General features: G+C 25.3%; 1 protein-coding gene across 2 annotated transcripts; it reads left to right on the forward strand.

Annotated features, from left to right (window-relative positions):
* Window positions 1-951: 951 nt before the first annotated feature.
* LOC145835428 (uncharacterized) lies at window positions 952-23,818 on the forward strand. 2 transcript variants are annotated; one of them, XM_082943011.1, is made up of 21 exons: window positions 952-1,663; window positions 2,109-2,323; window positions 2,443-2,519; window positions 3,046-3,128; window positions 3,321-3,449; window positions 4,544-4,607; window positions 4,948-5,008; window positions 5,165-5,265; window positions 6,934-7,004; window positions 7,329-7,526; window positions 8,091-8,147; window positions 9,862-9,995; window positions 11,383-11,467; window positions 12,017-12,187; window positions 13,948-14,019; window positions 14,567-14,674; window positions 15,339-15,415; window positions 15,603-15,719; window positions 17,427-17,592; window positions 17,944-18,117; window positions 22,452-23,818. In XM_082943011.1, the coding sequence occupies exons 1-21, from the start codon at window positions 1,447-1,449 to the stop codon at window positions 22,586-22,588; spliced, it is 2,514 nt and encodes an 837-aa protein (XP_082799137.1). In that variant the 5' UTR covers window positions 952-1,446; the 3' UTR covers window positions 22,589-23,818. The 2 variants fall into 2 exon arrangements, with proteins under 2 accessions (XP_082799137.1, XP_082799138.1); XM_082943012.1 differs by having other exon boundaries at window positions 7,329-7,487.
* The last annotated feature ends 1,411 nt before the right edge of the window (window positions 23,819-25,229 follow it).

Below are 25,229 nucleotides of genomic sequence, written 5' to 3' on the forward strand. Positions count from 1 at the left end.
TTAACTTCTTTACTAGGTGACTAGTAAATGAACTATGTTAGTTGTATTAGGAATATTAGTATGTATATTTGAGTAATTGCCACAGTGTAAGCTTTTTTTTTGAAATTAAGTCTTATTTTATAAATGTTAAGGCATAGGACTTTTTATTACAAAAATTAATGTTGATACTATAGGAACATTTAAAGGTTTTAAAGAATATACATAATTAAAAAACTTTTGAGTTATAATCAATTATGTAAAAAGTTTCTGATACAAAGGTATGGACAGCAGTTTATTTCATTATCAGTTTTCTTATAAATTTAATATTCACTATACATTTATTAACAATTCTATGAACTAGACCCTCAAATTTTTAAGGAAACTTTTCCTAAAAAGTTAAAAAAAATTAATAAACCGAAAATTTTAAATGTTGAAAAAAAAGCTGTTGTTACAAAAATAACCATAAGAAGGTGGCTTCTTAGATAAAACTTTGATCATAAATAGCATAAAACAGCTTTATATTAATAACAAACTGACTGTAAAGTTTTGAAAAATATATAATTAGAGTGTAAGAGAAAATAGACTTATTGTAAATATTCTTTAGTGCCTTCTAATATTGTGGACTCCATAAAGAACTTATTAAGTGCTTAAAATTTGATAGTTTGTATCTTAAAAGTTAAAAATTTTTGTTAAAAGGTAAAAAGTGTCTGATAGCTATGATATAATTCTACAAAAAAATATAAATTTCTTAAAAACAAGTTGGATCCCTTTGTTGTTAAATAAGCTATGAATTTCACAATTTGATTTATTTTGAATAATTTACTATTTTCGAATTATTTGATTAAATTACATTATGTACAGTACTAACAATAAGTAAAAAGTATGTAAGAACTTTCTTACTAGAGATATAGCCCTTAGTTTTTAGTTACTAAAAATTTTATTATAATGTTAAAACAAAAATTTTTAGGTTTATTAAAAGTGTTGTAATAAAAGTTTATCAGAGAATTATTACTAGAGTGCAACATTCAAACACAGAGAGAAAAATATTTGTCCAAAAGCATTCAGAAGAAAGTTTTTTATATCAACTGAAAAAAGTGTCCCATTTACAAAAGATTGTGAATCTTTATCATCAAGCCAAAGAGTCTTTTATTGAGAAGACCATCCAAACTATCCAAGTTTATCTGTATTTTGAAAGTCAAACAAACAAAAAAGAGTTATAATTACATACAAAAACGTTTTAACATTGAAAGTTTTAGAAAAAAAAGCAAGAAATAAGTGAGAAATACCAAAGAAAAGACCAAAACCCTCTTTTTTTGTACCATCTTTTTGCGTGTAAATACAAGCGTAACATCATAAGTGACATAAAATTTTTCAACTTTTTGTTTTTTATACCTCTACTTAATACTTTGTGCTACACAAAACTGCTATTTTCTTATTGTTTTTACTTGTTTTTGTTTTCAATCATAAATGTCGTCTTTAACAACTTTGCAAAGCAACGGAACTTCTTCCAAGAAGCCCGAGAATAAATCCCCTGCACAGAAATCTGCTCCTGTGGCTAATAAGCCTGTTCCCCAGGTCAAATCTGCCAATCAAATCAAGCAGAGCAAGGATAAATCGGATAAGCCAGAAGTGAGAAATAACTTTGAAGAGAAATCCAGGAACCAAAAGAAGACTCCCCCAGCAGGTAAAGTTCATTAAATAATAATTTTATTAGATATTTGCCTAGTAAAAGTATTTACATAAATTTTTATGCTAAATAATAAAATAAATTTATTACACAAGGACATACTAAATTGTTTGAACAGTAGTCTGTGATTATAGTATATGACAACTTTTATTTACACTTTGGAATTTAAAGCACTCCAAATATTTAAAAATAAAAATGGTATACTTACAATTCCCACTTGCACAATTCCCGCCTATTAATTTTTAACTTTATTTGTTTGTTTATTTTATAATATATTTTCTTTGTTTATTTTTTACTATCATTAAAACCTTAACCCTTGGTCAGTAAGTGGTTCTCGGATTTAATCGGAAGGGAATTGATTGCGGGTTGTAACTAAGTGGTTCCCTATAAAAGAAACTTAAATAATATGCTTCTTTGTTTAAATAAACTGTGTTATATGTAGGAAAATACCCACCAAAAGCGCAACAAGCTTCAACAAAGGAAAAATCATCAGGAGATTGGAAGACACCTGATAAGAAGAGAAATGTTCCAGATAAGAAACAAATTGGTAGAAGCGGCAAGCCAAGAACTCCGCAGATGGATCGAAAGAAAATAGGTAAGAAGGCGGAGAACAAAGATGAAAAGAAACCTGTTAAGAAGCGCATTCAATATGGGAAAGTTTGTTTGTTTGTAAGGTTAACCTATTTATCCCGATAGTATTTTTTAGTAACTGTTTCATTAAAATGAAAATTCTTTTAATTTTCTAATATAAAAAGTTGTAATATTTAAACAATCAGGAAGAACTACAGAAAATTCGTGCTTATGTCTTGCAAGCTGGTATTAGATGCAAAGATCTTCAACCTTGTTATAATAAGTTGGTTTTATTGTAGTTAATAAATTACAAAGTTTTTTATTTAAATTTACGCTTCACAATACTTCACAAGTTTTTTTCATAATACAGGTTTGCCAAAAAAACCTGGAATTTTTGACAATTTTAACATGTTCAGTAGTAAAATTTTGATTTGATTGATAAAAAAATCTATCATATAAATAAAATGTTTTTGTCATCATCTAATTTTTTTAATAAAAAACTCATTTCAAGAAGCTTTATAGTATCATTTCAATGTTGTTACTACTTAGCAAAATTTTTAACCTTGAACTTAGCTTTAAACTAAAAATGGACCCAAAAACATGTAATTTTAAAAATCGGTAGAAAATTTTCCAAAAACATCTGGCAACCTTGCTAATAAATTCATCTTTCAATAAAAATACATTATACATAAAAGTTTGACTGAAAGAACTTACAAATATTTACATGAGAAATTACAAAATGTTTTAAACATTGAAAATTGTCATCTTACACGTTTCAACCTTGATAAACAAGTTTAAATTTCTACCAGTGCTGACGGAGTTTGGGACCCTTTCAGGTGGCATAATGACGTCACAATAAAAGACGGAACAAGCACCAATGGAACTGCTAGTCGTAAGTTGAACATAACAGTCAAAAAAAAAAAAAACTAACAGATTAATATTTTCAAGATAATGAATTTTCACTCTCAAGTTACAAAGTTTGATATTTTGTAACTATATATTTTTAAATAATGTTTCACATTTATTCATGCAATATGCTTTCTTAAGTAGTAAAATTTCAACGACAAACTAATAATTTACACAGCAATGAAGAAACGTGACGATGAAGTGAAGAAACCTTCGGGTAGAGGTGACATTTCGCTGAAACCTCAGAGGTTGAGCTTTGCCAATGGTGCCAGTGGATTCAGTAACAAGAAATCTAATAACGATGATGGTTTGTAAAATTTGATAGAAAGATACAGTTTTGTACATAATCTAAAATTGTGAGAAAAATTGTATAAAAACTATGTTCATTAAAAACTTTAATTAATAACAGTTTTTAATATTTGTGAAGTATAATAAATAGGTGTAATCAACTTGATTTTACTGAATTGATTGTTATAAGTACCATTTTTACAATTAAACATGACTGCTAAAAAGTTGAAAGACTTCTTTTAATATAGTTTAAGAAGGATTACGATTAGAAGTACATACCAAGCTCAATAGGTTACCATTGAAAAGTTAAACTATCAAAATAAAACTAAGTTATTGTTGTATAAATAGTTTGATTTTCAGACGTAAATCTTAAAATATTTTAAAGCAGTGATTGTATTTATTTTGAAAATATTTTGCTCTTTTCTAATTATAAAGCATGAGCTCTGTAATACCAAATTTATATAATTTACCACAAAAACTGAAAATTAAATGACTAATTAACTCGCAATATTATTTTTCTAACAACTAAATAGATATATAAACTTATGGTAAACATTTCAGATATATATCAAATGCACCTGTATTTGAAAACAAACATTTGTTTTTATGACATTTACAATATTTGGACCAAAAACCGTAAATTTAACGTAAACCTGTAATTAAATAGGTGAACAAAATATAAATAACGAAAAGTTCGTGACAGAAATTATGTTGGAGAACATGAATTTCATATTTTAAATTTTACAAATAAATATAATTGCTTCTGTTACAAATACAACCTATGTAAATCGAGTAATTATTTTTAAACTGACTATTGAAATATTAAAACAAGTGTTTATAAAAAATAACTGTTTAAAATTTAAATTTTATCGTTTGCTAATAGCAAAATTCACTGGAATTTTTATTATAAGTTAGATAAAACGTTAAAAATTTTGAAAAAGGTTTTTGCGTAGTTTGAAAATTACACTTAAAGTTTTTTAATAAAAATGTTTTTTACTGAGTTTGTTATTATTAAGCACAAAACAAGCTTCATTCATTTAATTAACAAATATACTTTTTAGCTGATTTTTACCCAAGTAAAATATGTTTTTTGTAACATTGTATTTTATTCAGAAGAGCCAAAGTTTTCAGCGTACAAACCCCCGTCAAGAAGATTTGAAGATTCGGATGGCGACAGGTTAAATTTGTTTGTAAATATTATAGAATAAAGTTAAACTACAATAAAGAATCAAATATAGTAGGTCTTCTGAGAAGATATACTATAATTTCAATATTGTGCTTTAAATTTTTTTACAAGTGTTATAACTCCAGAATAAGTTCAGTTATTGGTATTTTTTTAGGTTTGAATATAATTTTTATAATTATAAGTTTTTTAAATATTTTAGAATAAATTTAAATTAATAAAGACAAAGTTATATAGGTCTTCTGAAAAGATAGCAAATTTTCCTAATATTCTTATAATTTCATATATTGTACTAAAAGAATTCTTATTTTTTTTTTATATATATTTTTTTCAGGTTTGGGAACAGCAGAGGTCGGTTCGGTAACAACAGATATGATAACAGAAATTATAAACCGGTTAGTTTGAACAAATACTCTAAATAGAATATATTTATTTACAAAAATTTAAGAAATTATCAACTTGAAACAATTCCAGCTGAATAAATTACTCTTCGTCAGATGGTACATACAAAATTTTAAGTATAAATTTTATTAAATAATAAAATATTACAGCAACAACCATATCAGCCCCCACAAAGAAGAAATTATAATGATAAAAATGAAAGTTGGAGAAATAATACCAACACTTTCAACAAGTACAACAATAATCAAAGGTTTGTTAAGAATTAATGCAGTTTTAAATTATTGAGAATTTAGTATTACAACAGTAACAAGGTAATTAAATGTAGAAATAATAACTATTATAATTAAGTATTAAATAAATGAGATACTAATGTTTTTTTGTATTTTTTCTTTGTAAGGAGTTATGGTCATGAATTCGGGTGGAATAACAGTAGAAAGTTAGTAGATTATTATTAGTATAATTTTACTAGTAAATTATTTAAATAATATATAAAAAGGAATGATTATCCCAAAATTTTATAATTACAAACAATAATCCTTAGAGGATAATAATATTATTAAGTTTATAAAAAAATCATTTACTAAAATGTGAATTTATTTTGTAAGTAAAATATAAGTAAATTATTTTTCCGTTGTATGACATAAATCTTGTATATTCTTGTGGAAACGGGTCTAAATTGCTCGAAGATAAAACTGCACGAGGGGACAAAATTGCACAATATTGCACGAAGCCAAATTTGCACGAGAGCACAAAAATGCACAGGGGAACAAAATTGCACGAAGATGATTTTGCACCAAGGGTCAATTTTGCACGAGATATATTTTTGCACGAGAGTGAAATAAACAAAAAAAAAAAATAAAAAAAAATACTGACCGAGGGGTAAGGGTTAGGGGTAACAATGATAGTAATAAAATAAATAAAAATTGTTAATAAAAAAAATAAATAAATAAAATTGCTACCGACCGAGGGTAAGGTTTAGGGGTAACAGTGATAGCAAAAAAAAAAAAAAGTAACTGGTGCAAAATTGTCTCTGTGCAAAAGTATCTTTGTGCAAAAGTGACCCTTCGTGCAAAAGTATCTTTGTGCAACTTTTTTAACTTGAGCTATTTTGTACGCTCGCGCAATTTAGACAGCTACCCTATTCTTGTATAGTCAATCTATATAAGTTGAAATGATAAAAGTATTCAATAGTACTTGTAATGCTATAATAAATTTGTAACAAATTGTTGCCATATTAGTAATTTGTTAATAATTACTAATTTTAAAATTTACTAATTATAAAGATAAAAATAAAGATGTAGAAAAATCTATAAATGGTAAATATTTTTAATAATACTCTTTTTTGTATTTTTGTTTGATATACAGTTTTGAATATGACTATAGTTGGAGAAACAAAAAATCTAGCAAGTTAGTAATATTATAATATTTCGTACTTGTAATATTACATTGTAATTTATAATACCAAATATAAAGGCGTTAAATGCAAAAAACCAAATATTTTATTGCTCTTCTTTTTATAATATTTTTATGTTTTGTATTAGTATTTTTGTTTTATATTAAATAAAATTGTTTATCAAATTCTAGTTTCATATCCTAGTTTTAACATTCAGAGCATTAGTATTTAATATTAGTATTTAAAAAGTTAATATTTAAATCCAGAAAAAAATATATTAGTTTTTACTTTACAGCCTTTACTAAAAATTAGAAGTAAATAATCAACAAGCTTGCGTTGGAAAGTATTCTAATCCAGTATATAATTTATATATATAATTTTTTTTCACAGTTTTATTTAACCGCAATAATCTAATCATTAGTTAAGTTGAAAATAAAAATCATAATAGTAAATGATGTATATTAAGTTGATATATGTTGTATTTTGTGTTTCTTCGCACAACTTATTATGACGTCACAACTGCAGGTGGAACAACTTCCAGGAAGAGACTCCCGAGTGGATGAATGACGATGAGGAGGGGGAGGAAGATTTAGCTTGTTAGTTTGATATAAATAAATAAGTAAAAGTATTTTGAAAATATCAAGTTCAACAATGTTTTGATCGCATAGCCGGTTGAGATTATGAAAATACAAAAATTTATGTTATTTTAAAATTATCAGGACACTCAATTATAATAAATTATTTAGAAAGTTTGTTGTATGGGAGTTTATGAACAAATAAGGTGTTGGAAATAAAAGTTTTATTTTCAACAAATTTCTTTTTAACGCTTGGATGAACAAGGGTTTTCTCCCTTAACTTTCCATTAAACCAAAACAGCTATCAAATGCATTTTTTTTACTATTTTCAACAAATCAACACAGGTTTCGAGGACGACGCCCTGCAGATGTTGGAAGATGTGGATCTGACCGCGGCGATGCCCATGGGCGATCTTGGGGAGCAGTTCGAAATCAAGGAGCACCACCTGAAGAAGGAGGAAGTTCTGAAGGACGACTCGTTCGAGGATCCGGCCATCGTCAACAGTAAGAAGCAGCAGCCGTTGCAGAAAACTGTAGAGAGTGGTGATTGTTTGAATATGTTTCAAATATTGATAAAAATATATAGTAGTTATGGGAAGTTATGTTGGTAGTTTAGTTAGAAGGTTGACGTTTAATTTTACATAACACTGAATATTTAAAAAAAAGTATTTAGAAGTTTAAATACTACATTTAAATTAAGAACATTTATAAATAGATTAAATAATAAAAATTGAAGTTAATTTCTTCCTTTAAAAATTTATGCATTAACTTTTGTAATTGAATGTCGATACTTTAACTAGTCTTATATAAAGCTTGCTAAATGTTAAAGCAGTGTTTGATAAATATAATTTTTTTGATAAACGTTCTACTACATCACATCTTTAGGATTTTTATCTATGGTGGTAGTATAATCTATTTAAGTTGTGTTTGTTGAAAGGTTATAAATTGTTATATAAATAGTTATTTATAAATTAAAGTCATAAAAGAATAAGAATTTTCTTAAAATACTTATGATGATTCATAACCTTGCCTTAAAAATTTCAATTATATTTAGAAGTAAAGTAAAACAAAAACTAAACACATAATTTATATATTTATAATTCACAGATATTGCTGAAGACCCTGCCATAGTTTCATTTAATAACAGGAATACTGTAAGAAGAGGTTAATAAAAATTTATAATTATCTAATTTATGGTTATTTAGCATTAAAGAAACACACAAATGTTCATGAATCGATATACAGAACTTTATAATCAAGTACAGTGCTTTTTCACTTATCCGGACACGTTAGGCAAGATTTTTCTGTAAACATGTCCGGATAACTAAAAATCCGGGTAACTACAAAAAGTCAATTTTTTCATATAAATATAACTGCTGCATATAATGCAATGCATAATAAAAGTGCTATGAAAAAAAATACATAGTACATAGTTGTGAGTAATATATAATAAAATGATAAATAATAAAAGCTAAATTTTAGGTTAATTAATTCATTTTTTTAAGGTAGAAAAACATGAGACTTACTAACCCTCTGCAACGATATACGTTTTTTGAGGGTCAAGCAAGTAAAATTCATCATTTGTAATTCCGCCTGCCCTAAATATTAATTTAAATAAAAGATTGACTAATTTTTGTTTAAGAGAAAATATAAACTGAATTTATCTTTAAAAACAAAAACTAATGGCAACCTATCTCTCTAAAGAAAAAAATACTTTCTAAACCAAGAAACAAAAACAGACATACAGTAACCTCTCGCTTATTTACGCACATTGTGTCCACAGAAAAAGTGCGTAAAGATATGAGAGATCGTAAAGAAACGAAAGGTACCAAATATACTCACTAAAATGGCTGTTTTTTAATATTGCTTCTAGTTAAAAGCAGACTGGGCACTTTCCAATTTTAACAACTTGTTTACTTTATTTATAAATATGAAAACAACAGATAAAACTATACATATATTAAAAAAAAAAGGATTTGAATTTCTATAAAATAATAATACGAGTAGAAATAATTTTACTATTTTAATAATAAGTAGAAATTATCTTTATCTTTATTTATATGTGACATTTATATTCTATTCTACTTAGCAAATTTAATTTATAATTAAGCATTTCTTTACAATTATAAAATGGTGTTTATTAATATATAACGCAAGACTGCTGTAATATTTCTTTGTGTTTTAAACTCTCATAATTTCATGAAACTTTCATTATAAAAAACAGTCATGTTTATTTCAGAATTTTGATTTAATCTCTTATTGTTTACAAAATTTCTGATATACTGAGTTATAACTAAATGTTTATCAATTAGTCAAGGAACATAAATTTACAAAGTCTAAAGATAAAGAGAGGTGTGTTATCATTCAAAAATATATTTTAATTTAAAAATATACATTAAACCTAATTTGTGCAATATTAAAAAAAATTAAAATTTTTATTTTCTGAATTTTATAGAATTCTGAAATGCGTAACTAAACGAGAGTGCGTAACGTCACGAGTGCGTAAAGATCCGAGAGGTTACTGTAATAAAGAAAAACTTTGACGAGTTTAATTGAAGTCAATTTAAGGGAAACATATCACTCCTAACAAACTACTTTTTATTGAAAGTTTTACTTTGACTAGAAAGTATAGACGTTTGTTTTAGTTTTTTCACGTTTAAGATTTGTATCAAACAAAGTTGTTAGTGTTCAATATTGAAAATTTTTAAAATTTTTGTGTGACCGAAACTGTCCGGATAAGTGAGCGTCCGGATAATTGAATAAGCACTGTACTTCTTAACTATTATATTTAACAAAATCTATACAAAAATTATAAATATAAACTTTTTATATAATATATAAATTTAAAATTTTTCATTTGATTATTTTCAACTTGTAGAAACTGGCACACCATTGGACAATCTTTTGAAACTGCCCGATCAGAAGCCAGAAAGCAACAATTTGGCCAATCAGAAGCAAGATGGCCTGGCACAAGGAGATTTCGAAGCTATGCTGAAGAAGGCCAATAATAAGGTTTAATATTGAAATGTAAATTTTACTTATCTAAAAAATAATTAAAGCATTATTTTTATTTGGGTAATTGTCTAGTGTGGTCAAAAAGTTGCTAGTAATTGGGTTGGTTTAAATTTAAGCAATTGAACTGGTTTATTAAGTTTTGAAGCAAGCTAAAAATTAAGTTTTGTGTATAAGTCTAACATTTTTGTTTAAACAAATTGGGAGACAAAAACTGCTTTATTAACGAAAAGTTAAATGAAAATAAATAGAAAAATTTATCCAATAATTTTACCATTTTCCAAATATTTCCAAATTTAAATGTCACTTTTAGAGTTAAGAGAATTATTTCCGCTAAAGCTTTAGCTAAGTAAAAATAACGTCGATAAAAATTTAAAAGATAAAAATGTTCTTGTATAAACATTTGACAAAAAGATATCGTGAGTGGGTAGTTGTATTTTAAGTTATTTTTTTGTAAAAATTGGTCTTCTAAGTCGTTCAGATAAATTTAAATTGAATTTTTTAACATCGCAGACGTTGATCTAGGTTTATATTTAAAAATAGTTAAAATTAGTAATACTTTAAAATATTTGGCTTGCGAAAGACAACTAAAAAAACAATAAAAAGTACCTGGTTAACATTGGTAAGGCGTCACGTTGAATAAAAAGATAAATCGTTTCTCGTATGTTGACTAAAAAGTTAAAATAAAAATGGTTGTTCTTTTTATATTCAGTTAGAATTAAAAAAAAAGAAAAAAAAGTTTTGTAAAAGAAAAATTTGTCGTGCAGAAAAATAATAAACTACAGATTTCAAAATGAAAAGCTTGTACGAATACTAGTACAGTAAACTGTTGAAAAACAATTTGAAGTTTGCTGTAAAACTTTGTTACAGAACAATTTCAAAAGGTAATATAAAGCAGAGTTGTCAACATTTTTTGACATGTGACTTGGGTTGTAGTTGAGATTTTTAGTTTTGTGTCAGCAAAATTTGTTTTATGTTTCAGGTGACTTATATTTCAAAATTGAATTAAGTTTCTATAGAGATGAAAAGTTCATTGAAAGTAAAAGTCCACAATTGAAATTTAAAAGTGCAAAAAAACTTTTTTTTATTAATTAAAAAATATGGATTTTTGTTTACCCATAAAAACATGTAAACTTGAAAATAATTTATGAAAGAAGCATTTATTTGAAGTAGACATTTAACTGTAAACGCTCTTTAATATATAGTTCATTTAATATTTTTTTCAAGTTAACAAAATCCATAAAAAAGAAAATTAATGTAAATGTGTATAGAATAAAAGTTGAAGTAAATTCAAAAATAAAAGTTAAATACATAAATCATAAGAATAAATTTAATTTTAAATATAGTACTAAGTGCATTGAATTTCTATTAACTAATATTGAAACAGGATCTTGGAAGTCTGGACAGCCAAATGAACCAAATTAAATTGACCAGTGAATCCATTTGGAATAAACCAAACAACAATAAAATCGGTAATTTATAGAATTATAATTAAGTGTTGTTCCATATATGACTTGAAGTTGTATTGTGAAATGAAGTATTCAAAAATTATGTTTAGTTTTGGGCCAGAATGTTGGAAAAAAAGTTTTTGAAAAAAAGTGGTTTTCAAATAAAAAATACAATCTCCAACCAAATTAAATAAATACTTACAATAGAACAATACTTATAATAACTTACTTAATACAACTTAATTTTGTTATTACCAGAAAACAGACATCTTTTATATGCAGGCACAATGTCAAATATTTGCTAATTAAATATTTACAAAGTTGTATAAGTAAATATAAAAGCAAGTAAACAAAATATATGCATGATGAAAAAAAATAAAACATTTTAAACATAAATATTTTATAAAAGTGTACTAAAAATAAAATTTTGTATTTATAAATAAAGAATACTGTGGAACTTAACAAATTGTTATAAATTTATTTACAAGTAGTTTTTTTAATAAAATGTTTTATCTAATACTTGTTTTTTGTACTTTCTGTTGTTAGTAGTAAGACCACCCCCCGGTTTCGCAGCTTTGCCCCTGACAACCGCTTCCATGGCAACCAGCCACATGGCAACCAACCACATGGCAACCAATACGCAGCAGGGGTTGAGCAAGTTGCTGGGCGACAAGTACAAGTTGGAGAACAATCTCGCCCCTGGTTTGAACGTCCAACAGCAAAGACAACAGCAGATGATGAGAGGTTTATGATTTATAAATTTATACATGTATAGTTTAAATGTAAGTTTTTGTAAGTAATTTGTTAAGTGGTTGTATGGGTTACGTAGAAAATGTGGGTCTGTTTATTAAAATAGTTGATTGTCTCGTTTTGCTGCACTTGAATTGCACGTATTACTGTGAAAACTGTAACAATCGTATTTAAAATATGAGTATGAATAATTAAAATAAGATTAAATAATAAATTTGTAAAAGTTTTAATTGTTAATTTACTGATCCAAGTTTTCAGTAAACTATGTATAGTTCTCTAAAGCAAAGTTTGGTTTCAGTGGAAATATACAACTTGGAAATAGTTTAAAAAAAACTTAATATGTTTACTTATACATCATAAAAAACTTTTTTTTTTAACCATACTTTGTTTTATTCCAAACTTACGTATGTATATCAATAATTAAACGTTATAATGTCATTCAATTAGTTATGAAGTTGCAACTTTCTAAACAGCCTAGTATGCAATTCATGTTTGTCGAAAACCACTAATTAAATATGTCGTTTAAAATAATGAACTATTCCCGCTTAGCTTCTTATATTTGATATAATAACTTAGTAATGAATACCTGCTGATTTATTTTAGATATTTTATATTTTTATTTAATTTGTGAAATTATAACATGTTATAACATCTTTTTTCTAATAACATTGTGAAGCTTTATATGAAATAAGTGTTTTTTGAAACTAAGTTATTTCTTAAACATTGTTTGAACCATATTAACACAAATTTTTGTAAAAACAACAATAGATGTAACAATGTTTTAAAAGCCACATAGTCAGCTTATTTTGTTTTTTTGGTCACGCTTTTTCTTATATCCATTAGTATTCACTTTTAGAATTTTCAGTTGAAATTAAATAGGTTTTTTGTATTTAATGGTCCATAAAACAATTTGAGACGTTTAGCTTAAAAGGCAGGAAATTATTAATTATTAGGTCTGTCAATTTTCATAAATTTTTTTTGTAAAGTTTTAATCGTTATTGTCATATAGTAAAGATAACTTACAATGATATCAATAAAAAAAAACAATTTTTTAAGTTTTCTAGGCTGAATTGTACATTATAATGTTTATTTAATGACTTAAAATATTTAACAGTTTTAGAGTTCCAATTTAAAAACTAATAGTTTGATCAGAATCCAAAAAATCATGTTTCAACTTCAGTAGCTTATGAGGCTACCAAATAGATAACTCAAAATATATTTATGTAAAAGTATTAAAAGACTTCTATAAAGTTAATAGTTTTAATACTAGTAAGGAGTTAACAAATAAAATAATTTGGCGTTAGTAGTTATTAATTTTTAATCTAATCATTAATAATGTTATTATACACTAATAATTAAAGTAGACAATATATAAGAGATCTTTAAGTTCTACTCAAGATAAGGAAAAGTTATCAATGTCACTGAAATCAATATAATAATAAAGAAATTTTAAAACTTTTATGTTACTAACGTATAAGTTTTGAATATTATTACAGACATATTTCAAATTATTCAAATATACTTTTTATACAATGAATAAAATGTTTTAGTAGCAATAGATAAGTTTTTAATTTTATTACAGGAATATTTCAAAACTCAAATAAACTTTTTATACAATGAATAAAATATTTTAACAACAATACATAAGCTTTTAGTTTTTTATTACAAGAATTCAACAAATTTCAAATAAACTTTATGTGCAATAAACTAAACATATTAACAACAAATAATAAGTTTTTAATTTTTTATTAAAGGAATGCAACAAGGTACAAATAAGTTCGATCAAATACAGTTGAATAATCAGCTCCAACAGCAAAGCACTTCAGGTTAAATCAAAATCACTATTATATAAAAGTGATTGTTTATATTAGCTCTACTTGTTAAAGAAATTTTATTGTAAAGCTACGATAACTGTTTGTATTTTATAAATTGTAACTAATGTTGATGTAGAGAATTACTGAGATAATTTTAAAATGTTAATAAACTAAGGTAACTGTTATTAATTTGTTTACTTTACAATGAATTAAAAAATATATACCATTTAGTATTTGTTTTGAACATGTAGGTTTTCGTTTTTCATAAATTATTTATAAGTTCTTTACAGTAGCCATAAAATAAATGTTTTCTATCTTCAAAAAATCAAACAAATACATGTATAATGCAAAAATATTAAAAAGTCTATAAAAGATTAAAATGTATAGTAATTAATTTCAATATGTATTCAATCATTGAAATTATTATTAAACATGTCTAAAATTTAAAAAAAATCATAAATTTATAGGAAAAAGCTTGACTTTTAAAACTTTATTGGAATAAATATTCTAATGAAATAAAAAAAATAAAAAATCTTAAAATAGTTAAAATTATTATCAGGGTTGAATAACTTGCTGACCAAACCGAAAACTGGGGGATACAATTCGGAAAAATTGGAGGAACTCAAAAAAGTGTTGGGGCAGTCGGCTAATCAGCCCAAGAAACCAGGTAAATTTATATTTGTAACAAAAACCTAGTTTTCTTGGTTTGATTAACTAGTTGCTCAATCCTGAAATAATAATTTCAGTTGAATATTTTATAAATATATTTACAAGTTTATTAAATTCTTATGTTTGAGCTCTAAAAATAAAAATATAATAAAAATAGATAGTAACAAATATTTAATTAGCAATTTTGTTAACTTCCAAGCTATTTCAAAATATGTCATTCATCTTAAATATTAATGTATAAATATGAATTTATTTTTAAAGAATATAACAAGATTATAGTAAAAAAAATTGGAGACGTATAAAACCATTAATGTTTTCACAACTGAAATTTCAAACTATCAGAAGTTTGATTAAATGTCTTAAATTGTATATATTGTTATTAAATATATCAAATTAAAAGCATCATGTTTCTTTATATGTTAATATAATTTATTATTATATTAAAAATGCAGATGTGCTGTCTTGTGATAAACTTTTATTTTCTCACAATTCAGAAAGTACATTCAAGTGCATTTTAGTTTATATAAATTTTCAAATTAGAAAGAATTATAAGTATTTCAGCATAAAGTTTATAAACTACATAGCACAACATTACCAACTTACATAATTATCAGCATTTGTATATACTTTAAATATTTTCAAGTTTTAAATATTTATTTCAGAACCATCAATAATGCAACAGCCATCCAACATGGCTCTACCAGCAACTTCGATTCAGCAACAATTGAATTCACTTCAGGTAATAAAAAATAAATAAAAATTGATCTTGTAAGTAATATATGTAATTATCTTGGTTGATAATTTTATAGTCTAAAAGAAAATGATTATAACAATAAATCGGCAGTAAACCTGGTTGATTTTTTAATATGATCAAAATTTTGGGGTTTCAAAGAGTAATAAATGTAATCAATTATGACGTAACACAGGTACGAACAACACCACAAGTGCAACAACACGCTGCCACACAGCAGCACCTTAACCAACAAAGAGCCGCCTGGACTCAACTGATACTCCAACAGCTCGGTTGTAAGACTCAACAACAGGTGTGTATATGTTTTAAAAGTAATTTCTTTGAGATAAAAACATGTTGATTTAATTGCGAACAACAAGTACGTATAAAATAAAACTAGCTACTCAAAATTTAAAAATAGCCATTTCAATTATGAACACCGTAACCATTTCAGCCTTGTGAATTCTATAAGTAGTCTTTCAATGTAAAATTTGGTATATACAGTATACTAGGGAAGACTTAAATTAAAGTTATTTAATTTGCTAGTATGTAAGTTATATACTTACTAACAAAATAATTTAAAACATAATTCGTATATACCTGTTAAAAAACCTTTAAAATTTCTTAATATCGTGTAACCATTTACCTCCAATTTTTAATTTAAAAATATCATGTAGCATTTATAACACAAATTGGTGGTAAGTTATTCTATATAAATTTTTGAAATTTTAAAGATGGATAGTGACGATTTATCATTGTCCCTAAATATAAGTTAAAATTGTATTCATTATTTTTTAAAGTAATTTTGTTTCCCAAAAAACTTAATGCCCTTTTTTTCTTAATGAGCTTAAAGCAAGTGAAATTAGAAGGATATGTAAATATTTTTGTTGTGAATCTGGAAAAGATCTAAGTGTACAAATATTTATACTGATATTTTTGCTGCATTATTCCCTTTAAATTTAGTAAAGATATCCTTTAGATGATTGTTATTATTTAGATGTATTCACTGAAGTATCTAACTTGTGTTTAGAATAAAATTGTTATAACTTTATGTTCTAAATTAATCAAATAAAAAAAAATATTATAAACAACAAAAATTGTAGACGTGAAACTTTTTTTTAAGTTGCATATAATCATTATTTGATAATCATATGTTTACCCCTTCTTTAAAATAGACAAAAGTTTTTTTTTTAAGAAGCAAAATAGTTGTGAATTAATCAGCTGCCATAAAAGGTCTTGTTAAACTTATACATGTTTTAGTGACGATTTGTTGGTTTTTACAATTCAAGTTTTTCAGTTTTCACTTTAAAAATGTGTTGGCAGCAATGCTTAAATCATCTTTTGAAAATTATTGAACATTTTTATGGTTACTTAAAATGACGTACAAGAGAAATAACAAAGAAAGTTGAAGCCACGTAAGGTGTAGACAATAAACGTTTTTAAGTTGAAGTGAGTTTAAAAATCGAAGTACTAATTTTATTTGGTTTTTAGTATTTTCAAATAACACGGTTTAAAGATTTTTTGGTAAACAAAAAATATTTTAAAAATATAAAGCATTATTTTGTTATGAATTAGTTGATACAGATGAATATCTAATAATTCACAACAACTGAATTTTAAAAGTGAGATAATTCATATTTTCGTAGAAAACTTCACACAATTGATTGTTATACTTGTTTATTTTACTAATCTCGACTTTTTGTAGTCTCGAAATCTTATAAACAGTGTAATAGTTTTATATTTTCAGTGAATGTAAATTAATATTTGTATTAACGAAAACATATAAAATTAAACAAGTTAAAATAATAATTTTTGAACAAAGTTTTGTATCGCCTAAAATCCGAACTAAATACATTTTTAATTTCCTGAAAAAAAGACCCTTGGATGTACCTGACAGAGAATGATAAACAATGAAGCAGTTTTCTAAACAGTATACTAAATTTCCATTGAGATTTTAAAGTTCTGTTAAAATGAGTACTTCCACTGAGGAATTTTATAAACGATGAAATTTTATTAACAGATGTTGGCCATGCTGAGCAACCCAGCGCAGAAATTGTTGATTGACCAAGCAGTCCAGAAGAGACTTCAGCAGCAGCAACAATCGCATCAGTTGCAACAAATACAGCAGCAACAACAAGCACAACAGCAAAGAGCTTTGAGAAATCAGTTGATCGCTCAACAACAAGGTATCAATTAAAATTTAATTACTTTGAGATAATATATCTACGAGCTTACAGTAAATTCTTTTTATTTATAAGTCAACATAGGTCAAAGAACAGTGTAAACTCATACAAACATGGTAATAAAAAAAAGATCATGTTAAAAATACCATGTTACATGCCAACAAGTTTAAATTATACTTGCTATTTAAAATGATTCCTTGCAAAGGGTTGAGTAAAATAAACCTTATATAGTTAAATCAAACTACACTGGAAAAACCTTTAAGCATGAGAATTATTAACAACAAATAAAATTAACTTCATTGATAGTCCAGTATAAACATTTGTTTTTAAGTTAGAATTATTTATCATTATTAGGTCAGGGAGTAGTATCTTCACAGCAACAGCAGATACTAGCAGTTCTCCAACAACAGCAGATGAAGACACCGCAGCAACTACTAGTTCAACAGCAACTTCTCAAACAACAACAACAGTATCAGCAAATCGTCTTGCAACAGAGGAGACAGCAGATCATTCAGCAACAATTAGCTGGTTAGTAGAAATATGAGTATTAAGGTGTAGTATCTAGTAGAAAATGGTTAATTTTAAAGCTGATAATGAAAAGACTTAGTTTTTATAATATTCTAAGTATGGTAAAGAGTGCTTTACATTTTAATGATGAGTTTTATTGATTTTAATTTATGTATATATAAACTAATATATTATAGAATAAAGATTCAATGTAATAGGTAAAACAAACAATAATGACTTCAACATATAATAATTTAAAAAAGTAGTTAGAAAATTATTTAAAATGTTCTCAAAAGTTAGAGTTCAGTTTGATATGATATTAAACCAATTTTTTCTTGAAATAATAATTTTTCCAAATTTCTCTGACTTGTACATGTTAAAAATTAAAAAATAATTTCTTTTGTTAATACAGCTAGCAGCTAAAAGTTTTTAGTAGAACTTGTATTTTCACATTCTAGTTATAAAAACAACAAAAAATTTTAATAACTAATTCCGTCTTTAGATATAAAGAGTAATTTTTCTCAAAAAATTATAATACTTGTTAAACTAGTTGTTAAAAAGTGTCAATACAGTCTGAAGAATGTTTTCATTAAGTCGTGTCTAATAATGTTTGTATTAGACAGTTTATAAGCTCACTTTTGAAGCTTAATCATAAAAAAATTCATTAAGAAGCTAAAAATATTGTTGACACAGTTTTATTTGAAAAAAAGTGAATGTTTTTAAGTATTAATATTTAATTTGAACCCTTGTTTTTTGTAAGTTTTATAGAGCTGTCTGTTAAGCATAACATTTTATAAGACCTTTTTTATGTATTATAAAATATAAATTGTTATACGTAATTATTAACTTTCGTTTTCCATATTTATTTAGCGTGTTTATACAGGGACACTTCATATTTTTTCTTTTATTTTCGCTGTTTGCTATTACATAAAAAGCTTTGTTAATAACACAAAAAGTTTATTAAACCAACATAAGATAGACAGTTTAAAAAGTTACACTTAATTGCAATTTTATTTTAGCACATAAGTATTTTTTAAGTTAATTATCATTAAGTTGATGTTAAATATTAAAAATCAAAAATTTACCTAATTGAAATTACAATATTGAGTCCCACACATGTGTTTATTTTAATTTAATTAACAATTTAAAAATATTTTGTTTTGACTAATAAAAGCGCATGAATATTATTACAGTGCTTCCTCGCTAATCCGGCCAAGTTGGGCAAGATTTTTTTGAAAATACGGCCGGATTTGCCTTTGGCCGGATAAAAACAAAATATCGCTTTTTTTACAAATTATCTACCTTAATTATATTATGAATGTATATAACAAAACGTACTATAAAACTTCTGTTAATTTAATTTATTTTCTTTATTCAAAGAAAAAAGAATTGAAACAGACAAAACTAAACGAAACAAAATTATATAAGTTCAAAATTAATGGAAAAAAACTATACTGCTTTAGGCACATTATTTTTTGCCATTTCGCAAACTTTTAACTTGTTTTCAATTGTTAGTTGAACGCGTTTTTGTTTCTTTGCTGTCTTATCCATTTTTTAACCAGATATGTTGATTGTAGTATATAAAAGTGTAACTTGCTTAGCAAAGACAGAAAAATTGCAAATAAATAATAAACAAGTTTGTTACAACTGAGCGGGAAAAGTATGAAAAAGACTTAAGATTATACAAATGATACTTTATTATGACGTAACAATATATTGCTTGCATACTTATAAAACGTAAATTGAATACTTTTCCGAGTAAAATCAAATTAAACGCTAAAAACGCTAAAGTAAAACCGGCCGGATTAGCGAGGAACCGGATTAGCGAGGACCGGATTAGCGAGGAAGCACTGTAGTATTAAATTTTTATTGCATAACTTTAGTCATATACAAATAAAGCTTCTATACAATATTATTTTTTTTTGAAAGTTGGCCAATATAAGTAAATTAAAGTTGAAGGTTGTTAAAAATTTTGTGTAAATACCAAATGATGTTTTAACATATCTAAAATTTTTAACATTTTTAACATTTATAAGTTAACTATTTACAAAAATATGCTTGAAAAGTTTTGATTAACAAAAAATTAGCAATACAAGCGAAATAAAGCTACTAAGTAATTAATTTTTGATCACTGGTGTTATCCCTATAAGATTAAATCAAAACAGTAATAATATCATTATTTGAAGTTGTTTTTTACACAGCTCTTGTTTAAAACTGCATTAATTTATGTCAGCAAATGTAATGTGGGCGTAATGCGCGTGAAAGTTGAAAATTTACTAATTTCATGAATTAAATTTCCTGCCAAAATAAATGTATTAGTAGATTTTTAAGTATTATTAACACTCGAAACTAAATCTTATACAAAACTATTTTTGTTTGTGAAAATAAATTTAAAGATATATTACAGAAAGCTTTATGGATGAGTAGACTGAAGATTAAATAAAATATTTTTTTCCAGAAATTTTAATAAATTATGATCCACTTATTACTAGAAACTGAAATCTCTTTATTTGTTTTCACTATATTATGTATAGAGGATAAATGTAATATGTTTGTTTTTTTATTAAAATTTATTTACTTATCTCTTTAGATACATAAAAACTAATAAGATAAAAATTCTTATTTTTATTGTTTTTAAGGCTACAATGTTTATCGAAATCATACAAATCAAAATGGTTAAATAATTTCTCGTTCTGTACCGGCAGTAGAGATCTGTGTTAAATTTCTGAAATAGTTTTTAATGTTTAAATAAAACAAACAAATTTCGTTCAACATATAAACACTGTATAATGTTATTCAAGGTTGTAAAGTTAAAATCCAGTTAAAGCAACAAAATAAAACACTTGAAATCAACCAGTATTATATAAGCTACACAGTAGAAACTAACACTTGTAAAATTTTATTGATTGTAAATTTGTTGGCTACTATTAAAATCTGATAATTACTATATTAAACACTATTAAACGAGTATGAGTTTAATTTGTACATTTTAAAAGTAATACTTTTTTGTGACAGATGTTTTTCTATTCAGCATTAAATATTTTTTATCCTTTCTAGGAAAGTTTAAAATACAAATGAGGTTTTTCAGTACCTAAAATTTTTCTTTCATGTTTTCTTTGGAAAAAAATTTTGTTTGTTGTTTGTTTTAAACAAAATCAGGTTCTTTTCAGAAATAAAGTTATTTTCTTCTAAAAATTTGCTATTGTTCGCCCAGGCACAAGTAAATTTGTGAAAAGTTAAAAATTTAAACAAAAAATTACTATGCAATGTCAATTTATTTAAAAGTACTGTATTTATAACGACTTGTAATTGTTGTAAGTATGCTAATGACATTTTTTCTGGTTAAACTTTCCCATAAACTTATAAAGACAAGTGTTTTTAGTATAAATAGTATTGATGATTTACTATAAGTAATTAAATACATATTATATGATTCATATTAAATATTATGTACTTCATGAAATATAAAGCACAAACCTATTTAAATGACTTCAAATTTCAGCAAAACTTTATTGTCAAGTCTAATTAAATATTTAAAAAAGCAGTTGAATTATATACAATTAAACAAAAAGAAAATTAGAAAGTATGCAGTTAGTATGGGTAAATAAATATGTCTAGATGGGAGTTATTTATAAATATCAAATATTTAACTACAACAACTGTATAAAATTTTTACGACTTGCCGAAATTTTTTTTTGTTTTATGCATATTTTGATATCATCTTGTAGTTACAAGTAAAGCAAAAATTTTAAACATTTTATATTTTACACAGTAAAATGCAAAATAAAGTTTCAACACTAGTTAAAGTAAAAATTTTAAGCTTATGATGAATAAAATGTATTACCTTCAAAAATGTTTATTGCCACTAATGGTAATTAAGCATTTTTAATTAGTTTAAGTTTTTCTAAAATTTAGGTATACTAAATACTTAAAATTTAAGTAAATAAAGTATGATTATATTAATAAAAACGTTTATTTATATTTAAAACTATAATATTAAAATAAAAGCTGGTATTTTTGAGTGCCAAGTATTTTATAAACTGGTAATATAGTTTCATTAAAGTACTTTTAAAAGTTTTAATAAAATTTAAACAATTATTTTTTACCAGCTGTACCAATCGTATTTATAAAACTTTATAAGTATAAGTATTTAAACCTTAAACTTGAATGTACTACTCAATCGAAATTAATTTGGGTTATCTTTATAACGCCTGAAAAAAATTAAATTATATTGTAACTAAAGTTGTCCATCATTATTTAGACCTAATTATTTGTCTAAAATTATATTAACGTAATTTTTATGTATATTATTGTTTAAAAACTGTATTTTTAATTAGTTGTTGCAAACTTAACAGCGCAACAGGGTCAGTTCAATTCGATTTCACACCAGGGAAACCACCAACAGCAAAACCAGCAGCAACTGAACAACATCAGCGCTTACTTGCAACAAAAAGGCTTCAACCAGAACAACAACCAGGTACAAAGGTACTAACCACTAGGTGGCGTAGTTGACAATTGCTCAGTCATCAGGGCACTCCCCACATTTTTGTAAAATAAAGTTTTAGGTGTTTATTTTTTATTAACTCCTTTCTGCGTTGTGATGGCTTTCAAAGTTTTCTAATCTCGGAGCGTCTGACATTGTTTTTCGGCAACTAACAGAAAAAAGCGAGCTTTTAAAACTGTCCGCTTTTGTCTGTGACGTCATAAGAATCTGTTTTTCTTTTCGGTTTGAGCTTTCTTTCTACATACTAACAGTAGTGTGACGTCATAGTTAGAAATGATTCTTTTTCGTTTCGTCATATTTTTCCTACTTGTGACGTCATAATACCAGCTTAATCAGCTGAAGAGCCTCTCTACTGCCCAGTGTGCTTTTTCGTGAGTAGCTTTTAGTGACTGTAGAAATTTTCGCCCTCTTTCGTTTGTTGCGTCACTATACTGTTCTTTGATGACGTCATAAACAAGTTTCAGTCCACAAAAAAATAGAGAAAAAAATCGGACGCTGGAACTTTTTATGTGGTTATCGGTAGTTTTTATATTGTGACGTCATATTAGTTTTTGTTTCCAACAATCCCGTGTTGTTGTTAATAATCGTGTGGAAATTTCCGATTAAATTTAATTTCTAATGTTTCTGTTGCGTGTCTTTCTCTATTTAACCAAAAATTTGTTTGGTTTTTTTAACAAGTATTGTACAAATGCCAAATAAAGCGGCATGAACTTCTTTTGTTGGGATAAATTGTTTTGAATTAAAAAGTTTTCTTTCATTTTTGATTTAAGGAGACAAAGACAAGAAGTTTTGGAGTTAGTTATTTTTTACAATTTTTTTTGAAATGTTTTAACTGAGAAGTGGCTTTTTGTGAATTAGATGTCGTGTGACTGCTATATGCTTGTTGTAGATACAAAATTATTAAAACTTTAAAATTAATTGTTGTGATTGCTTAGACTTAGCTTTTTTGTCTTCTACTTGTAGGTAGAAATATGATTTCTGTTCTCAAACGTTACCTTGTTTAAATTCTTTCCTTGGACTTTCTTTTTTCTTAGAATCCCAAAAGAAATTGTTTAGAATAGATTGTATATAATTGAAACTAAAAGGTATTGATTCTTTGAAAGGATTTTTTAAATTTTGTATATAGTGATCTGTGTACATATTAATAATTTTTTTTACCTTATAAAACAAAAAAACAATTTTATAAAAATGGTTAAACTTGATTAAAAATTTAGTATAAGTGGGAATAAATTAAATTTTATAAAAACAAATTATCTTCTAAATAGTTAATAAACTACTGTATATATTTGAAAAAGTTTATTACTTCGTTTAACTTAATATCTTCATTAAAACTTTATAATTGTACATAGAAGTTACTTGTAAATGATTATGAATACAAAAAATTTTCAATACTGGATAATTAACTTGTATTTATTTAATAAAATTGGTATCGTTTGTAATTTAATAAAAGTAAATGCAATATCCGGAAAACAAGTTTGTGTTTTTGTGTAGTTATATATAAGATATTGTACTTTCTTGTTATCTGAAATATGTACTTAGTTGTTGTTAAATATAAATGAAATGTAAATAATTTAAATACAGAATCTAGTTTTAATAGTTTAATTTAATAAAATAGTTTTAATCAAGTCTTTTTTGTAAGTTAATAATTGACTTGAAATTATCAGAACAATGATAAAATTAAAACATTTAAACGACACTTTGATGTAAACTAATCATGAAATACAATTTACACAAAATCTTTATTTTACCAAACATAAATAATGTTTTTCTAAAAAGTTTACAAAAAAAGTTGCACTGCTTTAGTACTTGTAGGAATTTTGATAATATGTCTTGCTTTGAAAATAATGAAATCATTGTTCTAAGTTTCAAAAAAAAGTTAAATGGACTTTTTAATTTATTAAAAAAAAAATCTACGTAACTTGATACGTATATCAATGTATTATTGCTTTATTCAGATTGTTGTTGTTTTAATACAAATCTCCGTCAAAAAGATAAATAGAAAAAAGTTGAAATATTATTTCATTCTAACCAAGGCCTTAATATTATACTTAATTATAAAGGGAACAGTGATTTGTTAATGTAAAGCTAAATCAATTTAATATTTAAAGCATAAGTAAGCTATAAACTCTGTTGTGAAATAGTCAGATAATAAAATTTGTAATATATTTAGAATTTAAATACTTAAATACTATATTTCATAAATATTCATCGTTTTGCATTACAATATTTTAAACGTGTTTTACAAATAAGTCACTAGCTTAAAAAGTCTCGGAAATAAAAATCCTTTTTGGCTGAGGTTAAAGTTGGGTTTTTATTGGTTAAGTAAAGTTAATTTTAATGCATTCATTGTAGTTTATTATCTTAACATACCAAAAGTTATAAAAAACTAAAGATATAACTTGTATCTTGTTTTCAAATTATTGTAAAACAGGGTTGCCACAAGGTCAGGAAAACATAAAAAAATGACAAAATTCAGAAATAGTCAGGAAAAATGGGGGGTTTGAAAAAAAGACAGGAAATTTGACAAAAAAAATTTCAGTATAAATTTACAGAACTCTTTATTTTCTTAAGCCTACAAATGGTAAAAAACAAATAAAAATTTATTAAAATCAAAAAAATTGCAAAATTT

Source organism: Thalia democratica, chromosome 5, assembly GCF_965202585.1.
Source record: "Thalia democratica chromosome 5, ktThaDemo2.hap1.1, whole genome shotgun sequence".
In the NCBI taxonomy this organism is placed as follows: Eukaryota; Metazoa; Chordata; class Thaliacea; order Salpida; family Salpidae; genus Thalia; species Thalia democratica.

Coding starts and splice junctions, on each gene's coding strand:
- LOC145835428 (XM_082943011.1), top strand. CDS start 1,447: ATGTCGTCTTTAACAACTTTGCAAAGCAACGGAACTTCTTCCAAGAAG. Junction 5,266..6,933: donor AAGTACAACAATAATCAAAG/GTTTGTTAAGAA, acceptor TCACAACTGCAG/GTGGAACAACTTCCAGGAAG. Junction 15,416..15,602: donor AACAATTGAATTCACTTCAG/GTAATAAAAAAT, acceptor GACGTAACACAG/GTACGAACAACACCACAAGT.